The sequence below is a fragment of the Pygocentrus nattereri genome, chromosome 3 (assembly GCF_015220715.1).
Source record: "Pygocentrus nattereri isolate fPygNat1 chromosome 3, fPygNat1.pri, whole genome shotgun sequence".
NCBI lineage: Eukaryota > Metazoa > Chordata > Actinopteri > Characiformes > Serrasalmidae > Pygocentrus > Pygocentrus nattereri.
Genome location: NC_051213.1, coordinates 39,314,268 through 39,341,595, shown reverse-complemented (window position 1 = coordinate 39,341,595; position 27,328 = coordinate 39,314,268). Strand labels below are relative to the sequence as shown.

Below are 27,328 nucleotides of genomic sequence, written 5' to 3'. Positions count from 1 at the left end.
GGTAGGAACAGGGTCCAGTCGAGAGGATGAAGTCTTAGAGTTAGCTATAATATTGACAATAGAAGTTGAGTCAGTCAGAGAGAAATTTGAAAAAGAAAGTGACAGAGTTGGAGAGAAAACGATAGGCCCATGGTAGTCAACAGGGGTATTCAACAGGTCTTTATAGATGGTTGACACCTTGTTACCGTAGAATTTCAGAAAGGCATTACATAGATCAGTTGAGGCAGTATTTGGAGTTGATGGGGGTCGCAGAAGCTTATTTACCACTGAAAACAGAAGCTTGGGATTCTGACCAGCAGCACTGAAAACATCCGCGTAGTATGATGCACGAGCATTGTTTAGTGCTACTTTGTATGAGGCCAGATGATCAGTGTAAGCTAGATAGTGAACCTGCAACCCGGATTTCTTAAAAAGACGTTCTAGACGTCTTCCAGCTGTTTTCATATTGCGGAGAGCAGGAGTAAACCAAGGCGAGCTATGAGTAGAAGGCACAGATCTAGTTTTCATCGGTGCCAAGGTGTCAAGACAAGCACGTAGAGTACAGTTATAGAAAGATATAGCATCATCAGTGGATTGCATTGAACTAAGATGGGCAAAATTAAACGTTTCCAGAGAGGCCAACAGAGAAGGACAATCAATAGCCTTAACATTACGATAAGTAAGTACAGATTTTGAGTGAGGTTTAGGAACAGGTGGAGAGAAAGAGGCATTGATTAGTATATGGTCAGACACACCAACACAATGTCCAGCTATATTAGTAATAATCCCACCCGTAGAACAGATTATGTCCAGAATATGACCCTTCTTATGAGTCGGAAAGTCAACGTGTTGAGTTAGATCAAAACAGCTTATCAATGACAGGAATTCTGAAGAGGCAGAAGAGATAGAGTCAAGGTGGATATTAACATCGCCAAGAACAATGATGGAAGAGGAGAGTGAACTGGCAAACGCCAAGATCTCCCCAAATTCTGACAAAAATTCAGTCAGAGAACTCTTCGGGGGGCGGTAAATCATTAAGAAGATACACCCAGGAGCCTTGAGAACCATGACTTCAAAAGAGGAAACATCTTGCGGGTTGCCCAAAGTCAATTCAAAATTGTCCCTGAATAAAACCGCCAGTCCCCCACCTCTACCTGTTTTTCTAGGTGAGGCCAGATAATTAAAATTAGGGGGAGAAGCAGCATTCAGGTAAGAAAAGTCACCCGGTACCTGCCACGTTTCAGTTAAAAAGAAGAGATCCAACTGATGCTGGTCGATAAGGTCATTGACTAATGCAGCCTTATCTGTGAGCGAGCGACAGTTCAGTAGCGCCAGGTTAGATAGACGATGTGCCGAGATCGAAGGAGCAGACTGATGCGACGATGTAGAACGAGGGACCTCCAGTAGAAACCTACGGTTCACTCCACGATGCGCTCTTCCAGGGCGTCGCCTAAAGCAACGATCAGTAATCCGTACTGCAGGATGATTGATGCACAGTGGCTGAGGTGCTAGATAAGTCTGACATTTACGGCCACGATGTATATATCGGGGTCGTCTAGAGATGCTGATAGAGCAGCAAAGATTGTAATTGGGAGCATCAAGCCGACGGAAAGAACGCAGCCTTCGTAAGTCCTCGCTGGAGTATGAGTAAATAGGATACAGGCTCGGAGTACCAGTTAATTCCTCCATCGCCCGATCAAAAAATGATAGTCCGAGAAAAGGCAAAAGTAAACACACCGCAAGCCCATTTAGCCACCCGCACGACATCAGAGCCACAGGGGCGGTTCGTGCAAGCAGGCTCGCAGCTAGCAACAATAGCCGACGAAATTGCCGGTGAAACCAAAAGTTAGGAATGTGCCGTTCGTGCAGGCAGGCTGGCAGGCAGGCTCGCAGGCAGGCTCGCAGCCAGCAACAGCAGTCAATGAAACTGCCGAAATGAATCAACATTTGAAATTCTTTTTGGAAATCATGGACGCTGTGTCCTTCGAGCTAAAGACCACGCTTGTTATCAGTATACAGTTCAAAAGTAAGTATTCATGATGGCATAGGGGGTGCATTAGTGCACATGGCATGGGTGACATGCACATCTGTGAAGCCACCATTAATACTGAAGAGTATATACATGTTTTGGCAACATATGCTGCCATCCAGAAGACGTCTTTTTCAGGGAAGGCCATGCTTATTTTGGCAAAACAATGCTACATTCTGGACAAAAGATTCCTGGTGCTAAACTGGGCTGCCTGCAGTCCAGACCTGTCACCCAAACAAGAATGAGAAAACATTTCACTTTCAAAACTACTGCAATTGGTCTCTTCAGTTCCCAAATGCTTATAGAGTGTTGTTAAAAGACGAGATGATGCAAGCACTGTGGTAAAGTGTGGCTTTTTTATAATGCACTGCATTTCTCAGTTTCAACATTTAATACGTTGTCTATGTAGAATTTTCTTTAAAATATGATTTACATGATTTGCATATCATTGCATTCTATTTTTTATTTACATTCCACACAGTGTCTCAACTTTTTTGGAAATTAGGTTGTAAAAGCAATATTTATAGAGCAAAACCATCAATTAAAAATAGATAAAAATAGATTTTAAACATCTTCTAATGCATTCTGTGGTCATACAAAGTATTTCAAAGTACATGCTTATTGTTCTAGTGTCAGCTTTTGCTTTATTTTGCTGCTATATCATAACTACTTTTTTCTGGCCTACTAAAAACAACAACCGCCATTTGTTGAGCATTTTTATGTGTGGGCTTGGAAAGTGCTTGCAAAGAAGTTTGTATGAGTCTGTGATCCTGTTTGGCTGAAAATAGCAACAACAAGCTAGGATTATTCTAAATATATCCACCACTGCTGTGTTCACACTAGATATAATTCCTCATAGCAGAGAGGCATTAGGGTGAAATCTCTGATAACACCCAGGAACTCCACACCACACCGTAGAGGGAAAGTAAAGTTTGCATCAAAATGGAAAACTGGAAATAGGAATGTATGAATCTCCAGACAAAGCTAGTCTTTTTCTTTACCACATCATGATAAGACTGAGTGAGGTTGAAAATGAATTGGTAATTGCTATCTTCAACCCAAACTCTGACAAAAGCACATTGAGAAACAAGTGTGTTTAAAACACTTTTTACGATTTCCAAAATGATTACAATTTGGACCTTTTGAACATCCAGATTGGAAATCTTTTGTATCTTTCTAAGGACACTACTGACATGGCTAAAAAAAAAGCATGTCTGCAAGTGACATTTTATGCATAATTTCCTTAGCATCATACGCTTGTCAAATTAGCAAACTGTTACTTTCTCTGTTATTAGCTTTACTTCTTAAATGTCAAGTCTTCATTGTTTATTATTTAATAAATCCACTTTAGTGATCTGACCACTTTACAGAATAAAATTTGTATTCTCACCACATCACAAAAAGATGTACCTAATATTGACATCCTAAGAAACTAAGTGTCATTCTCTTTAAGACATTAGACCACGTATACACTACTCCTACACCTAACGGATTCACACGCACAATTGAATCAGACTATTTTGTAGCGTACATAGGTTTACTTCCGTTATAAACATAAGACTACTAATAAAATTTGAATTCCTTTTGCACAACCTAATTTCATAAAATAATACTATAAAATGCCATCTTGTAACATTAAAAGCAGCTTTGAATTCGCTTACAGGTTCCTGCTGTAATGATTCACTGAATCAGACGTTCGATGCATTAACATTGGCATTTGGAAAGAATCGGTTCTGTGAACTGCTTGGTGGATAAATCATTTTCATTGGAGTTTAAAAGCAATTAGCTAAGAATACTTTTCGTGGTACTACACTGCTGAAAATTACACTAACCTGGTTACGCTGAAAAAGAAAAGAGGGTAAATAAACTGAACGTTTGAGCTTGTCCTTTTTGTTGCAACTTCAGGATTTTCTCACAAATTTTCCTTGTTTTCAGAAATTTTATTAAATTAAGGTCAAGTTAACATTAGCTAGCCAATTAGAAAACTCACCTGATAGTGTCCAAACCCAGTGCGCCGGATGGCCAACCTTTTCTGTAACATTTACAGAATTTTCATTCTAGTCTCTCTTCTTTGTGACAAATAGACTACTAGATCTAGATCACTTACTCTGAAGAGCGAGGTTAGTCTTAGCTAACGTTAATAAATATCCAAACATAAGCTATATAGCTAACTAGATGATGTGTATCTTTCATTTCTGTCGGACTAGCTGGTCGTGGAACGGTTCCTAAGCAACAAGCAAGCAAAGTCAGTAAAACGTTGTGGACAGATAACGTTACATGCTGTAGGACGCGAGGACGTAAGCCAAAAGTGAAACACAACAACTCTCTCTCAAAACTTTTCCAAATGTGCCTTAAATCAAAGCCAACACTTGACAAAGTAGTCTGCGCCGCACTGCGCAAAACGTTTGCTGTTCGTTTTCTTTGAAGGAAGCACGAAACTGCGTAGAACTATTTAAATACTCACAAAACTTCAATTAACATAGATTAGCTCGGGTAGGAGTAGGAATAATTTCGGAATCGTGTCTGACAATAAATCGTGTCTGAATCTATCAAACGTTATATTAGATAGAAATGTCTTTTTAGGCGTACTAAATGAGCCTTTTTGTATAAACAATGCTTGTGCACAGCCCCGTGGAGAGATTCCGCATTACGTCATTGAAACAGACCTCGCTGTAGCAGGCAAGGCGAGAGCCAAACTGAATTCGGATGCAGTTCGTACTTACAGCTGCTATATGTTGGAAACGCTGTAGTTTGATATCAATAACATGTATTGTTATTGTGCAGGCAGACAAGGGGGACACCATAGTTTCAGCTGCAAACGCTTTCCGCGATGATGCCGTGGAAGCCTGGTGAGTAGCAAGTGCACTGCAAGCTGGATCCTAGCTATGCTATCCCTATGCTAGCAAAGCCTGACAATGGAACACGAACATACTTTCATTGTGTGAATTGCTTTTAGCTTTTGTACACAAACTGACGGAGCTAGCAGTGTAAAAAGAAAACATTTTCTGCAGTTTGTTCGTGTGGCAAAAGAAAAAAAGAGCGTGTCTAGGGCCGGATAAAATTAGTAAAACACAAAATAGGGCTTTGGAGACGTAGTCAGCGTGTCAGTTTTACGTCACGTTGTTTTGGGTACAATTGTTTGTTTGCTGTTTTGTCGTTACGTGGTTCAGATCTGTCTGTTGCTTGGTTAATGTCACTGTGGAGTTCTGTTGCACAATTTTGCCAAAATGATAACTGATCATTTTGACATTTGAAATGAACACCTACTGCTCACGTAACCTAACCCAACAGAACTGATGGAATTCATCAGATTACAAATATAGTCTATACCGGTATAAAGCATGAGTGAATCAAGACAGTTTCCACAAACGAGTTTAAGACAAGTCAACTTCAGGTTTTACAGTATTGCCTTTCCTTTGTTACAGTCACAGCACACCCCACAGAAACATCTACTGTCAGATTGCACGAACCCTGATTTGTCAGATTTGTCAGGCCAGCCACCAGCAGCTCACAACATCTAAGTTTGTTTTGTTGTTCAGCCCACACAAAGTGAATTCCTGTTATTCATTTGAGTGCTCATTTGCTGAGTAATGCTCATTGTAACAAGAAGTCTGAATTAGTTGCAGGGGGCCTGGTGTTAGATACATGTGTGAAATTGCTGGAAGTCATAATTGACTGACGATATAAGCACAAACCTAGCACTTTATTAAAAACACCTCTACATGTAGGTTGCAGTAACACACTATCACGAAACAAAGTGGATGATTTATTATGGTATATGGTTGCATATTCATACTGATTTGGATATTCTTTACAGTAGCAGTGTTTGGAACTAGTGCCTGTGATGTCTACAAATCAAATCTAGCTCAAGTCAGTGTTATTTACCATGCAAAATGACCAGTGATCCTACATGTGTCTTCACTAAGCACTTTATTAGGAACACCTGTACACCTACTCATTCATTCAGTTATCTAATCAGCCAATCATATGGCAACAGTGCAGTGCATAAAATCATGCAGATGTGGGCCAGTGACTTCAGTGAATGTTTACATCAGTTATCTCTGATGAGCTATTTCACTGTGGCATGATGGTTGGTGCCAGACGGGTTGGTTTCTGGATATAACTGCTGATCTGGGATTTTCATGCACAGCAATCTCTAGAGTTTACTGAGAATGGTGCAATAACGTAGAAAACATCTTGTGAACGGCAGTTCTGCAGACAGAAATTCCTTGTCGACAAGAAAGGTAAACAGAGAAAGCCACTTTTTATAATTGTGCTGAGCAGAAAAGCAGCATCTCAGAATGCACATGTTGAGCCTTGAGGCAGATAGGCTACAACAGCAGAAGGCCACGTCAAGTTCCACTTCTGTCAAGAACAGGAAGCTGGGGGGACAGGAGGCTCAGGCTCACCAAAACTGGACAGGTGAAGACTGGAAAATCATCGCCTGGTCAGATGAATCTCGCTGTATTTCTCAGCAGAAAGGTGATAGGGTAAGTTTTGGTGTCAACACCATGAATCCTTGGACCCGACCTGCTTTGTGTCAACAGTGAACTTTGACCTCTAGTTTCTCTATAATGCACCATTTCACATCAAAATGCTCTGAATATTTACATTTTTCTTCTGTCAAATGCATGTCAGTAATTTGACAGCATGTCGTGCTGCCTTTGACTGAAGCTTGTATCTTGGAATTTCCCACCTCTGACTAGTGAAACATCAAAGAAAACACCCCCACAACTAGGAATTTAAACTAGGAATGTCAGGATGGTGATCTCAACTCCTAGCTGAGCATATGACATTGTGAAAATAGCTGCTTACATTGTCAAAAGTAATACAGAACCATTCATCTACTTTTAAACGAGATTATAATAATACTTGTTTATCAGTCTATATACAGACACAGCAGTTGGTTAAATCTATAATGCTGACTAGAAAGTTAGCTGTACATTATAGTTTTAATGTGTAGAATTCATAAATGCTGTAATTCCTAGCTCAGACTTTCCACTTCTGAGCCAAGTAGAACACAAAATTAAAGTCAGCTGAATAGTAGATATCTAGGCAAGCAAGTTGGTGATGGTGGTTCTCAAACCAGTCCTCAGGGACCATCAGACAGTCTACATTTCGCTCTGTCCCTATTTGTTGCAAGTTGTGTTGAAGCAAACTAGTTTAAGAACTACTGCTGTAGAGTTTTGAGAGTCATATATATGTAGAGTCATATATATGTTCACTCCCCCTCCCCCCACACCCCAAACTGGTTCAGACTTTTTATGGATGCACTGCATATCTGTTTGCAAAAGGTGCTTCTGGAAAATCACTGTAATGTAGGGATGTTCATCAACAAAGTCAAGATCTCTTATTTTCAAAACAGAGTTAGGGTCCTTTCTGCTGAGAAAGCAAGAGGCTAAAAAGAGACTCTGCTTTGTGTAAAATGGGTAGTTACTGTGCCTTAGGAATGTAACCTTATTGGCCATAAATTACAGTGATCCTTTGCAAGCTTGTGCATTGTAATGTCTTATTTCATGTTCATATGTTATGATGGTGTAAAGAGAGAGGCATCAGTGGAGCTCCCTGTGACATAGCAGCTTAGGCTGGAGCTAAGGTAGCTGGCCAAGTTGGGCAAGAATGTGAGCCTCGCTCATTTGAAGTTAAAGATAGAGACAGTGCAAGCTGGAGCCTGACAGTTTCTAATTTCAACAAGCTGCTCTCGGCTCACTGCACTGCTTTTGTTGTGGTGGTAAGCCTGTTGAAAAGCAAGGGGGACATCTAAAGCAGGAGCAACATTAAAGGCAACAGAACATTAGTGTACATACAAGAGAGAAGTGGACCATGGTGCTCTCTGAAGGGTACGTCTTCATGCATGCTGTGTTGCCTTGAAAATCCTTGCTGTGTTTTCATGTTGTGTCAGTTTGACTGCGAAGTCAAGTGTCTGATCAAGTGTTGAATTTAGGGCTGTAACAAATAATTAAGTCTGAATACTCATCTCAACTAAAATGTACCTCCTTGATTAGTCTGCAATTAGTTCACAATTTGCACGATGACAGTACATGTTTTAAACCCTACTTCTTTTGTATGAAAGAGAACCTGATGGACATGACTGTTCAAATGCATTAATTTTTTGCCACATGCTAGTTTTATATATTTTTCAAAGAATCTTATTTCCTTTTTTAGTCATAACAGGCAGGATTTTTTTGAAAGGCTATGGTTTGTTATTGTTCAGTTAAAGCGAAATTCCACTTTTTTTTTCTTCAAAATTGCTGCACACTGACTAAAGACTTTGGTGCATTGTAGAGAAACGTATCAATTCATTTCTTTACAGGAACCAGAAGTCTGTTTTCTTTATACATACAGACAAATGTATCCATTTTATTTACTAACCCAAACCATCAGTGTTTACATGTGTTCTGAGTTTTTGTATGTAAAGCTGATCATGGTCTTTTCTTTTTGCACCATTTTGCCACACAGTGCCTTACATGTACTTCACCATGAAAGGTTTTTAAAAATACATGTTATACCAAAAGCTTTGCTCAAAACTATCACAACACAGTGTTTTAGGCATCAGGCAGCATATTCATAGTCATTTCATGGAAAAAAAAATCTGTGAGGCCTTAGGGACAGAAATTAGGGGCATTAAGGTCTGTAGACCTCTAGTACCTATCACATTCACTGAACAATCCTCATTGGGTAGGTTTGTCTAGAACAGAGTACATTAAACCTCTTTGAATGCTTTTGTTTACATTTTTTTGTGAACAGCTTTTTTTATTTATTGACACTTGGACAAAATTATACTGTTGTAAGTGTATATACAGCAATATCATGCAAGAGAAAAAATGAGTATCCTCACAGATCTTGATTACATTGTTATGTATGTTAGAAATTTAGAAAAATGGTGAAATTCCCCTTTAAGTTTCTTTTGGTTCATTGGCCTTATTAAAAACTTGGTACCTCAAATAATTGTCAGAATAATTGGCAGTCTACTCAGTTACTAAAACAATCAGTAGCAGTAGCCTTAATTGAATTTATGATATGTTAGGATATTTTGCTTTGACTTGTAAGATATTTATTTGTGTGGATTCTTTTTTTTCTTTTTTCTTTTCTTTTTTCTGTGAACATGCTGTTCATGAGCGTATCAGTCATTGGCTCGCATTCCCGTATTCATGGATTGGAGGCAGCGCATTCTCTGAACTTAATCATGCATTTCAGGCTGAGCGATGATGAGAAGAACTGGCTTGGAAGAGTTGAATTTGTGAGATTGCCAGATCATATCCCTGTTTCTCACTGATAGTTTAATCCATGTGTTGGCAAGTGAGGCTGGAATAAACAATCATTTGGACTGGGTTCGGCCAGAGTTGAGTTGAGTTGAGGAGGGAGGACGTGTTGGTTGTTGTTTTGTCATAATTCTGCATGTAATGTTTTGAAATTCATACTGGAGTTTGCATTATGTGTGTATGTGTGTATGTGTGTGTGTGTGTGTGTGTGTGTGTGTGTATATGTATATGTATATATATATATATATATATATATATATATATATATATATATATATATATATATATATATATATATATATATATATATATATATATATAATGTGTGTGTGTGTGTGTGTGTGTGTGTATGTATGTATGTATGTATGTATAATTTTAATTTTTTACCTTGTTGTCCTTCTGATGAGTTATTTCTGTCATTTGAGTAATACATCTCTCCATTGGAATGATGTTTTGAAAACGATTACTATAGTTACCGCATTAAGGCCCCATGTTAGAGAGGTATTTACCTGCTTTCCTTCTGCATTCACCTGCTATTAAAACAAAAAGCATTTTAAAAAACCAATCATCACAAATCCATCAATGAGGGTCTCCCTCAGTGTACTCGAGTTGAAATAAAGGTTGATTGGGTACTTCATTGAGTTCTGTATAGAACTCTGTAACAATCACTTTAAAATTCTTCAGATATTTTCAAATCAGGGCCACAGTTTGTTCTGACCTACAAATACTTCCATCAGGTTTGAATACTAACAAAGAGAAGCATAATGGGATAATATCATCATTGAAATAAAAATGGACTGCCCTCTCTTAGCAAAACAGTCATGATTTGTGACAAGAAATGGAGCATTTTAGCTAAAAATAGCTGTTTTGTTTGTGATGATGATGGATTTTTTATTCTGATGCAATCAGTTTAATCAAATGTCTGTCCTCCCATGGGAGAAAGCTGGCATGTCCCCAGAATGCTGAGTTCATTTCTGCAGCAGTTGTTCAGTGTTTGTATTATTTTAGGCTGGAAGAACATGTATAACATATAAGTCATGACTATTTTTAGGCTAGTTCATTGCTAACTGGCTCAAGTTCAAGTCCAGAATGCTATATAAATATTGTGTGTCTGGGGCTAAAAGTAGGCACTGATACACAAGTACTGAGGGCCCTATGAACACTGACTTTTCTTATGCCATTTGTTTCCACTTGTATATATGGCCCCATTTCCAAAAAAGTTGGCATGCTCTGCAAAATGTAAATAAAAAAATAATGCAGTGATGTGCAAATAATGTAAACTCTTTTTATTTGAACATAGTACAAAAAATAATAGATATTGAAACTGAGAAATGTTATTGCTTTTGAAAAATATATGCCTATTTTGAATTTGATGCTAACAACATGTTCCAAAAAAGTTGGGATGGTGCATGTATACCACTGTGTTGTATCGCCTCTTCTTTTACCAACATTTCCTAAGCGTTTGGGAACTGAGGAGGCTGATTGCTTGTTGTATTTCTTGACGATATCTTAAAGTACCATGATATTATATTTTGGTAATATTTCCTACCTCTAGCATACCCTCATATTCTGACCAAAACAAACAATTAATATTTTGATTTGTTGGACCACAGGACACTTTTCTACTTCACCTCCGTTCATATTTAATGAGCATGAGCCCAGAGAAGGCAGCAGTGTTTGTCGATCAGTCTATATATAGTTTCTTTGTTGCATGGCAGAGTTTAATTGCATTTGTGGATGCAGCAACAAACTGTGTTCACAGATAAGGGTTTTCAGAAGTGTTCCTGAGCCCATGCAATGATTTCCACTACAGAACCGTGTCTTTTTTAAATACAGTGCTGCCTGAGGGCCCAAAGATCAGGGCAGTCAATATTGTTTTTTGGCCTTGTCCCTTGCTTACAGAGATTCTCTGAATCTTTCAAGTTCTTTGCTATTTTTTGTTGAGAAACAAAGTGGTAGTTTTCATTTATAGACTGTATTGACTGGGGTATGAATTGTATGTTAGAAAACTTAAAAATAAATTATTTGCGATTTGCCTTTGTCGCAGAATAAGATGTAAGTTCTCCTAAAGATCTCTCTTATGGTAAGAAACACACTTATGTGTATGCATGATTAGCCACATTGATTATCTTTCTCCAGTAATTTTGGAACCTTTGGAAGGCATTGGAAGGTTTGTTATTGTTCAGCTCATTTTTATTGTTTGGCCCTCTGACTACTTGGTTAATGTTTAAAAATAATAACAAATGGTGACAGCCCCAGACACACATGACTTGAGTACTTGAGTTATATTTGACAGTGTAATGATATATTGCAGTGCTTTATTATTATTTTTAAAAAATGTTGAAAAAAGGGGCATCATAAGTAAACATAGCATAATTAAACATGATTTTTACCAAAATGTGTATAAATGCATATATTTGTATGTCCATGATTCATGATTGATTGATTAAAACCAGACTGTCCAAATCAAGAACAGGGATATTGGTTCTAAAATACCAGTGTTGCAGATATCAGTGATTTAACAAACTGTTTGCAAACTGTTTGATGCTTAAATTGCATCAGTGTGAAAATGCCAATTCAGTGGTATTAATTTTTTTGGAATGTTAGAATGTATTATAATTTGTTATAACAATATTCATCAAAGCATGGGGTGGGCAGTATGACGATCATTATTGTGATGTAATGTGATAAACTGCTATGCTTTAATCCACAAATATTGTTAATATTCAGAAAAACAAAATAGTTTGATGCTTCTTGTATTTCATGAAAATATCTTAAAGTACCATGATATGATATTTTGGTCATATTTCCCACCTCTAGCATACCCTCATGTTCTGACCAAAACAAATAATTCTGACTATTTGTACAAAAATGTATTGTACTGCAATTGTTGATTCCTCTACCATGTAAGCAGTTCCTCCAATCACATTTGTGTATTCCATTTACTTCTAAAAGTAATTCTAAATCTGTTTAAATAGATTTATGTTGAAAATCGAGATTTCATTTGATTCACTGAATCATTTTCCTAAGAATTTAGTTACCGTGAGGACAGAGATGTATACCTGATTGTGTAGACCTACTTGACTGTGAGAAGACCCTCCATCACTTACTGTTCTGTATGTCTATAGTAGACTCTTCTTCTCACAAAGGACGAAACATTCCCCCTCCCTTTAGGATAGGCATGGTAGGGCTGTCTGTTGCTGTAGCAATGTACCACATGATCAGAGGGGCCGTATTAGATTGCATGGGACGCTGTGCAGTCAGCCATGGCTTCAGCATTCTCTCCACCATTGTAATCAGCCTTGTCTGTGTGGCAGTCTCTCTGAGATCTCTTAGTAAAGAACATGACTCTTAAAATCGCATGACTACAGATGTGTCCTCTCTGCACAGCTCTATTCAAAACATTTCTTGCAGAGATTCAGCTGAATTTGATGATTTTCTTTAGTTGTAAATGTGACTTTTCTAATTCACAGTTAATGCTAGGCAATGTATCATTTACAGTACCATGCAAAAGTAAGAGACCATCATTAACATATTTGATTTCCAGTCAAAATGGCCATTAAGTATAAGTTATTCATTTTTCAGGAGTTGTTTCTGAGGAGATTAAATAAAAGAAAATCCCCTTGCAAGGGAAGGGGAAAGTCAAAGGAAACTAGGTGAAAAACTGGAGCATTCTTAAAAGATATAGAGGAAACGAAACTTCTAACAACCATGCAATACTTTTTAACAACACTTTGTAAGCGTTTGGGAACTGAGGAAATCAAGGGCTGTAGTTTTGAAAGTGAAATGTTTTCCCATTCTTGCTTGATATAGGTTTTTAGCTGCTTTGTCAGGTTGTTCATTCCATAGTGTGCCAAATGTTTTCAGCATGTGACAGGTCTGGACTGCAGGCAGCCATGCTGTTGTAATACTTGCAGAATGTGGTTTGGCATTGTCTTGATGAAACAAGGAAGGCCTTCCCTGAAAAAGACAAAAAGGCAGCATATGTTGCCAAATAATGCCTGTATAGCATTCAGCATTAATGGTGCCTTCACAGATGAGTAAGTCACCCATGCCATGTGCACTAATGCACCCCCATACCATCATGAATGCTGGTTTTGAAATGATAACAAGCTGGTGATTATTAGCCTGGAGGATGCAGTGTCCATGGTTTACAAAAGGAAATAAATTTTTTTTATTCTTTGAACTACAGGACATTTTTTCACATTGTCTCAGATCATCTTAACAGAGCTTGGGCCCAGAGAAGACAGGAGCCTTTCTGGATCCTGTTTATATGTTTATCTTATTTGCATGCTAGAGTTTTAACCTGCATTTGTGGATGCAGTGATGAACTGTATTCACAGACAGTGAGTGGCTGTCAGAAGTTGTTTCCACTACAGAATTGTGTCTGTTTTCAGTGCCCAAAGATCATGGCCAGCTAATATGGGTTTTCGGCCTCGTCTCTTGCATACAGAGATTTCTCTGGGTTATCTGAATCTTTTAATGATAATATGTATCCTAGATGATGAAATTTCCAAGTTCTTTGCTATTTTACATAACATTTAGGAGAAGCATTATTCTTGAATTGTTGCACTATTTGAAACATCTTACCGCAAATTCTAGATGGGCATATATTTTTCAAAAAACAATAGGAATTTCTCAAACCTTTGATATGTTGTCTTTGTATTATTTTCAATTAAATATCAGGGTTAATTATTTTCACATTGCTTTCTGTTTTTATTAAAATTTTGCACAGTGTCCCATTTTTTTTAAACGGTTATGTAACAAATATAGCCACATAGGCTCAGGATTGCTTTGGCACACCTGTGTCAACCACTACAATACAAAGTTACATCCAAAAATGCCAGTTAAAACTTACTTTGCCAAAAGGAACCATTATGTTAACCATTTCCAGAAGTGTCATCAACTTCTCTGGGCTCAAAGGCATCTGGAATTGACCATCACACAATAGAAACATGAATTATGGTCAGATCTATCAGTATTTCATTTTTGGAAGAAATGGATGCTGTGTTATACAGGCCAAACACCAAAAGCACCATTCAGACTGTTACCAGCATCCAAAGGCTGGTCCAAAAGCCAGGGCCTGTCATGGTATGGGTTTGGTGTCACTGCCCTTGGCAAAGGTAACACTTCTGTGAGGGTGCCATTAATGCCAAAAAGTACATAAAGATTTTAAGAGTAAAATATGCTGCCTTTGAGACCACAAATTTTACCGGAGCGCCCGTGCAGATTTCAATTTGAAGAATTTCATTCTGTACACATTACAAAGTCATGGCTGTGGAAGATGAGGGTGCAGGTACAGGATTGGTCTGTCTGTAGTCCTGATCTGTCCAAAATATAGAAAGTGTGCACATTTTAAAATGCAAATCAAAATAGGACAACAAAGACCATATACTGTTGCACACCTTAAAATTTGTTTGCTGAAAGAATGGGACAAAATTGCATCTGAAACACTTCATCACTTGGTGTCTTCAGTCCTTAAACATATTTTAAAACTTGTGAAATGGAATGGCATTTTATTTGTGAGAAAACAATAACATTAAGGTGGTAAAACATCAAATAATGTGCTGTTGTATTGTTATTAGTGTCGTACAGATCAAAAATAATATTTCGGTCATTGATAGATAATACTTATTTTGCTGGGTGCTTCTGTTTTATAAGAACGGCTGAAAGAACAAAAATGAAATACAATTTATTTTTCCTGTCTGGAAATTTGACAGAAAGACATTCCTTTAGCAAAGAGTAGTACTACTCAGGAAACGTGTTCATTAACTTCATTAATACAAACTATAATAGCATACAGTAAAGTAATATAGTAATATAGTAAGAATATATTGTAATTTTGATTTCTACAACCATTACTTGCAGTTAAAGCTTATGGAAACAATTATCAATTTTCATAAATTTAATTATATGAAAGTTAAATACATATACAATACAATATTTTTAAACATCTCAGAAGTTCTTATTTTCCATTTTGGTATGTTTCGTAGAATGATTGAGGATCATAGCAGCAGGACTATGGCAGACAGAAGACAACTGTTTGCCGAGATGCGTAAGTGTCAGTGTATTTTAGTTAATATCTACAAATACGGTTGAACACTTGCACTGCTAAAATTGTCTTAATGTTTGTCTTAATTGTTTTAATAGTTGAATATTAGCACAATATACTAACATTTCTGATCTTTCTGAACATTTCTGATAGGTGCTCTAGAGTTGGATTCCATCAGGTTGTCCACCTACAGAACGGCATGCAAGCTCAGATTTGTTCAGAAGAAGTGTAATTGTGAGTATGAACTGCAGTATCATGTGTCAAATGTTAGCCAGTGAAAATAGATTATGTTCCTGCTAGAGAACCTTGGATCAAATCAATGTAAAACTTCATAAAAAAACAAAAATGTCACTATTACTGTAAACATGAACATAAACAGGTATGGACCATTGCATTCCTGCAGTAAAAAAATACTTAGCAAAACAATTAAGTATGCAGACCTGAGAAATTTAAAAGGATTATTTTATGATTTATTTAAACCGAAGATATCAATACATATAGTAATAAGCTAAACATATACAAAATCATAATTTATAAGTAATTCTATTGGGATTCTGTCTTTTTTAAAAAAAAAACAATTTTTTATGTTGTTTCTGAAGGTGAAGTTAGAGAAATCTTTATTCAAGAAATGCAGTTCTTTTTTATTAGTTTGTAACAGATATCATGATGTAGCTTATATTCCTCTCTAGTGCAAACAGACATGAATAAGTACAGTCCAAATTCTAGTCAAAAAGCACATGTAAAGTCATTGTCACACCAATTGAGAAAAATAAGTAAAAGTAATTAAGGCCATTCATCATATTGAATCCTTAAGGGCTGATGCAATCGCATTCCATTCCAATTCTGTAGCTGATTTTTTTTTTACGACAATCGTTTTTGAGCTTATTTTGAAGATGAAAGAGCTGTCATCCTATAATTAAAACAGACAAGGATTTTATTGATAGGAATTTCAAACACCTGAAACAATATACACCCCAGAACTTGATAGTTTCACTGCAATCCCAAAACATATGCAAAAATGTGCCAAAAGAATCAGTTTTGCATACAGTGCAGTAAGGTAGGGGAAACCTGCCCATTTTATGTTTTGATGTGAAGTAGGCGCTGTGTGTGCATATAAAATTAAGTAATTGATGAGTAAGGTTCTTCGAGGTAATAGTCGGGTTCGAAAATATCAGATCCTACGTTGGCATGGAATCCAAACTGGTTCAGTTCCTGTTCTGTCATCCTTTTTCATGTCATTACAAAAAGTGCAAACAGATATTTTCTGCAGTTAAGTAAACTTTTTTGTGCTTTAAAGAAATTATTTTATGTGTGTATAGCAGCTCTTCTGTCTTTGCTAGTCTACTGTTATGTACAGGCTAGCATTTTCTCATTACACTCATTACATTTGGTAAAGGTTCAGTAGTGTTTTGATTATTTTCGTAGTGGCAAATGGAATGTTCAGTCATTTTTTTTTTACACTGATCCAAATAGAAAAAAACAAGTTACCTTCATTCTAATATAACTATATGTTCTCATAGATGCACTAGCAGAGATTTACATCATTGTCTTAGCCAAAAAAAGTGCATATGAATTGATTAACTGAAATGCATTATAGCATAATGAATATATAGATATTTATAGACAGTTCTTGGCAACAGACTGGTAGTATGCTGGGGAGCTAAACATACGACTTGTATCTGGCAAATTGCAAGATATACACTACATGTCCAAAAGTATCCAGCCAGTCTGTCTAATTAGTGAATTCAAGTACGTAAATGCACACTCATTGCTGACACAGACATTCAGCTGCACACACAGCTATAATCCGATAAAAACCCATTACCAATAGAATGGGTCACTCTGGAGCGGCAACACATGGTAAGGTCTAACACCAAGCATCGACCAAAAGGGGTACAAAGCCACTAGTATATTGCTGTGGAGCAGTGAAACTGTGTTCTCTGGAGGGATAAAGATCCAATACTTTTAGGATGAATTTTTATTTAATCCTTGTTAAACTTTTAAAGAAACATTGAATGAGCTGGTGTCTACAAACTTCTGTTTTAGTTAATTTAGTAAACCTAGCAGACCCTGATGTGATAACTACCCATTGTGATGTTTGTAACCTTACATTATCATTCTATATTCTTCTGTCTTCTTTTACCTACAGTGTACTTGGTGGATATCTGGAATTTAATTGAAGCATTCAGAGAGAATGGCCTTAACACCATGGACCTCAACACTGAGTTTTCAGTGGCCCGACTTGAAGCAATACTGTCTACCATCTTTTACCAGCTGAACAAGCGCATGCCCACCACACACCAGATCAATGTGGAGCAGTCCATCTTGGTACTCCTCAACTTCTTGTTGGCTGCTTATGATCCGTGAGTTCTCTCTATTTGTTCAGAAAGTGACCCTCTGTGTTAAGTTTAATTGTCCCCTCATGAACAAGCGGGAGGCTGCTCATGCTGTCCTTACTGTCCACACAGCATTATGAGAAATACTTTACCCAAGAAGCTGTAGGCCAAGAATGATGTTGGTAATTGATGATCACCATATGATTTGCATTTTAAAAGACATACCCTAAAAAAAGTTATATTTTTGCTTGTGTTAATCTTTAATTCTCATATACACTTTATGTTTGGTTATTATAATGGGTAAACAGTGGAAGTGGAGTTTCATAAGATACCATTGGGCTTATATGATCCTCTTGCTCTTGTGTACCTCCAACCGTCCTAATGCATGCTGCATGGTAAATGAAGACACAAAAGGAAGTAGGGTGGTGAGGGATTAGGGGGCTAACAGAGCCAGTGTTTGTGGTTTTGGGTGCACGCCAGTTCTGTTTCAGATTTGCAACCTCAAATGCAATCATGGACTAAATGTACATAATGTTTCAAATAGACTATTGAATACGACACTTTTGCGTAATTCTACTTTTTAAGAAAATACTCAATAACTTTCTGTTGCAGGGAGGGACAAGGCAAGATTTCAGCCTTTGTGGTGAAGATGGCCCTTGGAACGTTATGTGGGGGAAAGATTTCGGACAAATTAAGATGTAAGTGCCACCTTGAATTTTACCTTTAGACTGACTCATTTTCTTTAAAGTAATGTTGATTGATGAGATCTTAAACTAAGGAGCTAAATTTGCCCTTTTTATCATAATTTGATAAGGTCACAGAAACCGTCATTTTCTTGATAGTCATTTTCAGTTATTAAACAGGACCTTGACCTTGTTTAGTATCTAGTCAAAGGTATTGGTTAATGTTTAACTTTTGGGACGTTACTTTCACGTTCCTAAAAATGTGCATGTATTAACAGCACACTTCCATAGCCATCAATAATATTTATAAAATAATCCAAATCTTGCAAAACATACGCTTATAATAAAAGCAAATTCTGAAAGACATTGTTCTCTCACACAATAGTATCTGTATTCTCGTTCCAGGAAATTTAAAACGAAAATGCACATTTTAATTCTGCTATAAAATCAAGATAGATAGATAGATGTTGGATGGGTGGATAGACACATAGATAGATAGATCTATCTATCAAAATATATATAAACTCACACTCTTCTAATTATATGCATGAATTGAGTATGAATGTTCTACCTTTTTTTCTATTTCCAGATATTTTTTCTCAGATAGCAGACCCCAAAGGAATAATGATTTATTCACAATTTGACCAGTTCCTAAAGGAGGTGCTTAAGCTGCCTGTCACAGTTTTTGAAGGTCCATCTTTTGGCTACACTGAGCAGACCACCAGAACATGCTTTCCACAACAGGTAGGTAATTATTATTAACATTTTACAACAGGCGTATTCAACTGTATCTTGCAAGGTCCAGTTACATCAAATTTCTTGCTTAGAGAGATCCAGATAAAAAATGATTACCATAATGATTACCTTTAAATGCTTAACCATAAATATATATATAACCCTAACCCTATATATATATTATACACACACGCACAGATCAGGCATAACATTACGAGCGACTCCTTGTTTCTATGCTCATTGTCTGTTTTATCAGCTCCACTTACTATATAGGTGCACTTTGTAGTTCTACAGTTACAGACTGTAGTCCATCTGTTTCTCTGCATACTTTATTAGCCCCCTTTTACCCTGTTCTTTAATGATCAGGACCCCTATGGACCCTCACAGAGCAGGTACTATTTGGGTAGTGGTTCATTCTTAGCACTGCAGTAACACTGATGTGGTGGTGGTGTGTTAGTGTGTGGCTTTGGAGTTTTTAAACACTGTGTCCACTCACTTTCCACTCTATTAGACAATCCTATCTTGTTAGTCCACCTTGTAGATGTAAAGTCAGAGATGATAGCTCATCTGCTACTGCACAGTTTGTGATGGTCATCCTCTAGTTCTTCATCTGTGGTCACAGGACACTGCCCACAGGACGCTGTTGGCTTAATATTTTTGTTGGTGGACTATTTTCCTTCCAGCAGCGACACTGACGTGTTTAAAAACTCCAGCAGCACTGCTGTCTAATCCACTCCTACCAGCACAACACACACACCACCACATCAGTGTTACTGCATTGCTGAGAATGATCCACTACAGTTACAGAAATATGTGACATTATCTGACTTGGTATATTTTCCTGTAGCTAATTTTTGCTGCACTACAGAAGCAGCGCTGCTTTATGCTCATGTATGATCACTGAAATATCTCATGTATGTTAATCGGCTTTGCTATAGATTTATTTCAAGTGCTTGGTTAGGTTCACTGAAATCTTTGTTGGGTTTGCATCTGGACCGTGATATGCCAGTTGACAACCCCTGTTTTATTTTATAAATCTTATAGTAATTAAGATAGACAAACTCAATTTCAAAATATTGATGGATTTGGAGAAAAATATGTTATCTTGGCACTCTAAGTTTTCCACATGAAAATGACAGCCACTGTAGATTTATGTTTTTTCCAACATTCCTGATTCAGTGAAAAGGCTAATTATCAGCCTCTTGTGCATGGTAGCAGGTGTGTTACAGTGGTGAAAACTTCAGACTCTACAGTGCAGATTACAGAAACTGATAATAAACAAGTTTGCATTTTATTAATACATTATACAGTATAAGCCCAAAAATTCTTATTATAAATTAAGCCCTTGGGTCTCCTGGTGATCACTGGCCTTTTGTTTTTTGTTAAAGAAACAGATTTCCTTGAACATGTTCCTGGATGCCTTTATGTCTGATCCTCCTGCACAGTGTCTCGTCTGGTTGCCTCTTATGCATCGGCTTGCTAATGTGGAGAATGGTAAGGTTTTCATTTTTGGCTAGTGTGTTTATTACATTATCTGAAATGTGAACAAATGCAGTATTAAAGCTGTCAATGCCAGCATTTAAGCATGTTTTACCGACATCTGTTAAGGCTAGAGGGATTTCAATGCCTGTTGGATTTGAAATCGAATATGAAACTGTATAAAATGTTAAAATTGTATTGGCAATACACCCCGCGGTCTCTTCTGAGGGTCTCATTCATCATGTTTCAAAGACAATGATCAAAACTCATCAATCAGAACAAAGTGTGCAAGGAGGAGGAGGGGCTTATGCTATGCTCGCATATACACTCAAATGACCAAAAATGTAAATCACAGTTTAAGTTAAGGATTCTGGCCGTTTTAGCATATATCACGGTGTTTTGTACAACATTCAACTGAATTAGTTATAACTGCATCCTCACAAAAAAAACAGAAACATAACAAATTATTCAAAATTAGATATTTACAAGGGATCTGTTCTAATATACTTAAATGAAAGGCAATTATTGAGAGTAATAAGCTAATAAATATTATATATATATATATATATATATATATATATATATATATATATATATATATATATATATATATATATATATATATATATATGATAATAAATATATACAAACACATTCATACATACATTTCAACCTATGATTTTTGTCAAAATACCTTTTTGATATTTTGAAGTCAAAAGATTTAGATTTCTCATGAGTTTAACCTTTAAATAAAAAAAAAACAACATTCTTTAAAAAATTCCATCCCATGTTTTTTCTACCAACACACAAATGCTGTGTCTGAAATCACTGTACCCTACAATCGAAATTCTGGATCACCTATATAGAACAATTTTGGAGAACAGAATTTATGATCCAGACGCTGTATCCTTATGTGTGCTTGTTACTGTGCAACTGCAGATTCTATTGCGTAAACACTATAAAAGTCTTGCTACCAATAACTTTGAAGTTTGACTGCACAAATGTGAAGAGTCTACATACATTTATAACATGTGCATTATAGGTATCCCCTATCTGCTAGTGGAATTCTTTGAGTGCATTGAATCTTTTGCACTATGTTTTGGAACACTACTCTAAAATAGTGGAACCCCAAGGCACAGTTTCAGACACAGCTGAAGAGGTTTAATTCATAGACGGAGCCTTATTTTAGCCACTGTCTGTTGCCTGTTGTCTGGGGATGCAGTGCACCAGACAGTGAGCAGTGATCTAGGGACTGTTTTTTTTTTTTTTTTTTTTTTTTTTTTTTTTTTTTTTTTTTTTTCCATTTTCATTTGAAATATGACAATATGACAGATATGAAGTATTTTAGCCAATTGATCAATCAGGCTAATGTTAGCTTGGTTTGCACTGTGTATGTGTGTTGTGCTAATTTGTGTCGTTTTAGTATAACACTAATGACAAAATACCAGAGGAAGAATTTCAGCTGGTATACTGCCCACTACTAGTTGAAGCCCATTCAAGACGAGGTCTAATAATAGCTGCATTGTGATATGACAATCTGATCATTAGTGTTGAATTGGAAAGCAATGTGCCTGATTTTGGTCATTTTGCTTGCGTGATTCTTGCCATTCTCCTTTGATCCCTCTGGTCTAAAAGCTATTTACATACACTAATCACTGATAGTATTTATTTATTTTATTTATTTTTTTGCTTCTGAAATCATTTTTGATAAACCATTTAAACAATATGTAAGTCATTCCATGACAGTGGTGCCAAATGGACATGCTATTTTTTTCCCCCATCTTTTTTTTCACCATAGTTTCAGATTCAGTTATTTTCCCATCTCAGTAACTATTTTTCCTGTGTGAATGTGACTTAAGTTCTTGAGTGAGTTCTGAGTTCTTTTTTAAAAAAAACAGACGTAGTCCATATGTCTGGTTTTATCTACTAAATAAACAGTTTCTTGCACAGCCATTTCAGTGCTCTTATACTATAACAATCTGGTGCTGATATGCCAGAAGATGGCAAGACTGAGTATTTCTTTACTGGTAAAACTGATACAAACATAACTCTACCAATTCCTCATTTTAACACGAGGAGAGTGCCATCTTCCAAATCCTTTGGCCACAATATTGCGACCTTTATGTAATGCCACTTTAATGTCATAATTCTATGACTTTTTTCTCTAAATATTAAAACTTTATTCTAACTCAATATATTATGACTTTGTACTCAAAGTCTACTTTTTTTTTAAGTGAGCCTAAAACGCCATCGAACAGTACAGTATTTAATAAGGCTAAAAAGTTTAAGGTTAGACAATGAATGTTTTTATAATGATCGTGTGTGTATGTGCTGCTAAAATGGAAAACATATACATCTGAGCACAGTAAAGATTTGATCTTAATACTTTTAGTTAGTAATATTTGAGATGGAACTATACAGGTAAGAAAAATCACTTGCATTCCTAAAAAAAAATGTAAGAACTCATCTATTTCCCTATTCCCCATTTGCAATAAAACATATATTTAAATTCAAGGCATTTGGCAGATGCTCTTATCCAGAGCGTTTGATCATTTTACACAGGTGGGCGAAGGTAGTGTTAGGAGTCTTGCCCGTGGACTATACTTATTGGTATAGCGTAAGGTGTTCACCAAGGCAGGGATTGAACCCCAGTCTACAGAGTAGAAGGCAGAGGTGTTACCCCCTACACTATGCCAACCACATATTTATCTTGAAAAATCTCTAGAGCAAGACATCAAATGTAGCACCCTTCTCTTGGAGTGATCCATATAAGAAAAACGCAGGAGGATAGCCGTTTAGGAGATTGAACGCTATCAACTGAACACTAGAAACACTGTTCTTCCCTTTATGTCATATACCACAGTCATGTGATGTATGACATTGGAATGTGCAATTTGTGTGAAGAAAATAAACTGTAAGCTTAATGTGTTAATTCACTGTGTTGAGCTCCTGTATAATATACTGCTATAAACTTTCCTACAAAAAGCTGAAGGATGTCCTACGGCTCGGATCACATGGAATGCGGCCTGAAGTCCTTGTAATTGGGGAGGTATGGGGGAGGCTGTAAGATAAGAATGGCCCAGAACAGTGCTGCTCTTGTAAGAAAAAAAAAGAGACATAAGGGTTGGGAATTGGACACAATTAAATTGAATGAAAAAGCAAAGGCACATAAAAATGGTGGCACCAGTTACTAATTTTTTTCCCTCCTCTCCTCTAGTCTTCCACCCAGTGGAGTGCTCCTACTGCCACAGCCAGAGCATGATGGGATTTCGTTACCGCTGCCAACAATGTCATAATTACCAGCTCTGTCAGGAGTGCTTCTGGAAGGGCCATGCCTCTGGCTCCCATAGCAACCAACACCAGATGAAGGAATACACATCGTGGGTAAGAGGGTGACGGGTGTGTGTCAGGTTAGATGATGGTGCTGTTCATCCAGATAATGAAATTAATTTTGAATAGAGTGTGTGTGTGATTAGACTACCATGGATGTAGTCTTAATACTGTGTATTTCAAGTAAAAACTCATTACCCTCATTTTAACAGGAAGAGGTACTGCTTTCCCTTTGCAAATATTGCGACCTTTCCTTGTATTAATGCCACTTTAATGTTGCAATTCTGTGACTTTTTTCTCTAAATATTACCACATTTTTCTCAAATAGTACAACTTTTTTTCTCTAAGTAAGAAGACTTTTTTCTCTAAATAGTTAATTCTCAAAATATTATGACTTTATTCTCGAAATATCGTACCAGACAACTTTATTCTTGAAATTTTACTACTTTTTTCTTGAAATATTACGACTTTATTCTCGAAGTCTACTATTTTTGTTTTTATTTTTATTACACTGTCGTATTAAGGGGCCTAGCCCAAACCCTAAACAACAGCCCCAGGTGAGCTATTGTTGCTCCTAGACACTTTCCATAATAGCACTTTGGAGAATGGCATAAACAAATCCTTATTTCATCCTTATTAACTTTCTTATGGTGATTCTTATGAACCTTATTATATCAGGCCCGAGATGTCCATGAAGAGAAGAAACATCATGCAAACATACTACCGGACAGAAACACAAGCCCCAAAAAAATAAAAAAATGTCCTCATCATCTTTCACCATTGTGCAGAAATTTCCAAGACTGAGCAAATTATACTATGTTTGAACACACAGTTCATTCTTCAAAATTTCTATATTTTGGCATTTGATCATGTAACATTTGCCAATTTACAAAGAAGTATGCATCTAGTAAGTATCTTCTGCTTCTCCGGGGTTCAGGTCGCGGGGGCAGCAATGAGGCCCAGACCTCCCTTTCCCCAGCCACTTCCACTAGCTCCCCTGGGGGGATTCCGAGGCGCTCCCAGGCCAACTGGGCGATATAGTCACGCCAGCGTGTCCTGAGGGAGGCGTCCAGGAGGCATCCTAACCAGATGCCTGAACCACCTCAGCTGGCTCCTCTCGACATGGAGAAGCAGCGGCTCTATCCCTCCCGGATGACCGAACTTCTCACCCTATCTCTAAGGGAGAGTCCGGACACCCTGCGAAGGAAGCTCATTTCGGCCTCTTGTATTCGCGATCTCATTCTTTCGGGTCATTACCCAAAGCTCATGACCATAGATGAGGGTGGGAACATAGATCAACCGGTAAATCGAGAGCCTTGCCTTATGGCTCAGCTCTTTCTTTACCACAACAGACCAGTAAAGAGTCCGCATCACTGCTGACCCACCAATCTGCCTGTCAATCTCCCGCTCCCTTTTACCATCACTCGTGAACAAGACCCAGAGATACTTAAATTCCTCCACTTGAGGCAAGAGCTTATCCCTGACCCAGAGATAGCTCTCCGCCCTTTTCCACCTGAGAACCATGGCCTCAGATTTGGAGGTACTGATTCTCATCCTGGCCGCTTCACACTCGGCTGCAAACCGATCCAGCGAAAGCTGAAGTTCACGACCTGATGTCCCCAATAGGACCACATCATCTGCAAACAGCAGCAATGTGACCTTGAGGTCACCAAACCGGACACCCTCTATCCCCTGACTGCGCGTAAAAATTCTATCTATGAAAATTATGAATAGAATTGGTGACAAAGGGCAGCCCTGATGGAGTCCAACTCTCACTGGAAACGAGTCTGACTTACTGCCGGCCATGCGAACCAAACTCCTGCTTTGTTTGTACAGGGCCTGAATGGCTCATAGTAAAGAGCCATGTACCCTGTACTCCCAAAGCACCTCCCAAAGAATGCCCTGGGGAACACAGTCGAATGCCTTCTCCAAATCCACAAAGCGCATGTGGACTGGTTGGGCAAAATCCCATGAACCCTCCAGAATCCTGGAGAGGGTGAAGAGTTGGTCCAGTGTTCCACGACCCGGACGGAACCCACAATGGTCTTCATGGATCCGAGGTTCGACTATAAGCTGGACTCTCTTCTCCAGTACCCCTGCATAGACCTTACCAGGGAGGCTGAGGAGTGTGATTCCCCTGTAGTTGGAACACACCCTCCGTTTCCCCCTTTTTAAAAAGAGGCACCACCACCCCAGTCTGCCAATCCAGTGGCACTGCCCCTGATGTCAACGCAATGTTGAAAAGGCGTGTCAGCCATGACAGGCCCACAACATCTAGAGCTTTGAGGAACGGATCTCATCCACCCCTAGCGCCTTGCCACCAAGGAGGTTTTTAACTACCTTAGTGACTTTGGCCTCAGTAATTGACAAGCCTATATCCGTGTCCCCAGACTCTGCCTCCTCACTGGAGAACGTGTCGGTGGTATTGAGAAGGTCCTTAAAGTAGTCCTTCCACTGCCTAATGACGTCTCCAGTCAAAGTCAACAGCACACCATCTCCGCTATATACAGTGCTAGTGGCACACTGCTTTCCCCTTCTGAGTCACCTGACGCTTTGCCAGAATCTTTTCGGAGCCGACTTAGTCACTTTCCAAGGTCTCACCAAACTCCTCCCACAACCGGGTTTTTGCCTTGGCGACGACTGAAGCCGCAGATTGCTTGGCCTGTCGACACCTGCCAGCTGCCTCTGGTGTCCCACAGACCAACCATGGACTCCTTCTTCAGCTTGATGGCGTCTGTCACCTGGGATGTCCACCACCGAGTTCGACGATTACCACCCCGACAGGCTCCAACTACCTTGCGACCACAGCTACAGTCAGCCGCTCCAACAATGGAGGAACGGAGCATGGCCCATTCTGAGTCAATGTCCCTCAACTCCCCCGATATCTGGTCAAAGTTCTGACGGAGGTGTGAGTTAAAGATCAATCTGACAGGTTCTTCTGCCAAATGTTCCCAGCGAACCCTCACTATACGTTTGGGCTTGCCTGGTCTGACCGGCATCTTCCCCCACCACCTGATCCAACTCACCACCAGGTGGTGATCAGTTGACATGTCCAAAACACATGGCCGCAAGTCCGATGACACGACTACAAAGTCAATCATTGAACTGGGGCCAAGGGGTCCTAGTGCCATGTGCACTTATGGACATCCTTGTGTTCGAACATGGTGTTCGTGATGGACAAACTGTGGTTTGCACAGAAGTCCAAAAACTGAACACCACTCAGGTTCAGATCAGAGAGGCCATTCCTCCCAATCACACCCCTCCAGGTCTCACTGTCATTGCCCATGTGAGCATTGAAGTCCCCCAGTAGGACAATAGAGTCTCCAGGAGGAGCACTTTCAAGCACCCCTCCCAAGGACTCTAAGAAGGCTGGGTACTCTGAACTGCTGTTTGGTGCATAAACACAGTCAACAGTCAGGACCTGTTTCCCAACCTGAAGGCCT

At 38.3% G+C, this 27,328-nt stretch overlaps 2 protein-coding genes across 9 annotated transcripts in view; one reads left to right on the top strand and one right to left on the bottom strand.

Moving 5' to 3' along the window:
* LOC108439742 (coiled-coil domain-containing protein 178) overlaps positions 1–4,866 on the bottom strand; it is a 52,731-nt gene extending 47,865 nt beyond the window's left edge. The window contains exon 1 of the mRNA XM_037537104.1: positions 4,732–4,866. The gene's annotated coding sequence lies outside the window, so the exon portion shown is untranslated. The remainder of the gene's footprint in view (positions 1–4,731) is intronic.
* dtna (dystrobrevin, alpha) overlaps positions 4,638–27,328 on the top strand; it is a 45,648-nt gene continuing 22,957 nt past the window's right edge. For 2 of the 8 annotated variants that reach the window (XM_037537106.1, XM_037537105.1), the window contains exons 1-8: positions 6,479–6,498; positions 15,264–15,325; positions 15,476–15,556; positions 17,472–17,685; positions 18,271–18,356; positions 18,931–19,085; positions 20,465–20,570; positions 23,773–23,939. In XM_037537106.1, the coding sequence (XP_037393003.1) occupies positions 15,265–15,325; positions 15,476–15,556; positions 17,472–17,685; positions 18,271–18,356; positions 18,931–19,085; positions 20,465–20,570; positions 23,773–23,939 (870 nt within the window). In that variant the 5' untranslated portion in view covers positions 6,479–6,498; position 15,264. Of the gene's footprint in view, positions 4,858–6,386; positions 6,499–7,677; positions 7,849–15,263; positions 15,326–15,475; positions 15,557–17,471; positions 17,686–18,270; positions 18,357–18,930; positions 19,086–20,464; positions 20,571–23,772; positions 23,940–27,328 lie in introns of those variants that run through there. The other 6 variants (XM_037537110.1, XM_037537108.1, XM_037537107.1 and 3 more) reach the window with 6 other exon arrangements.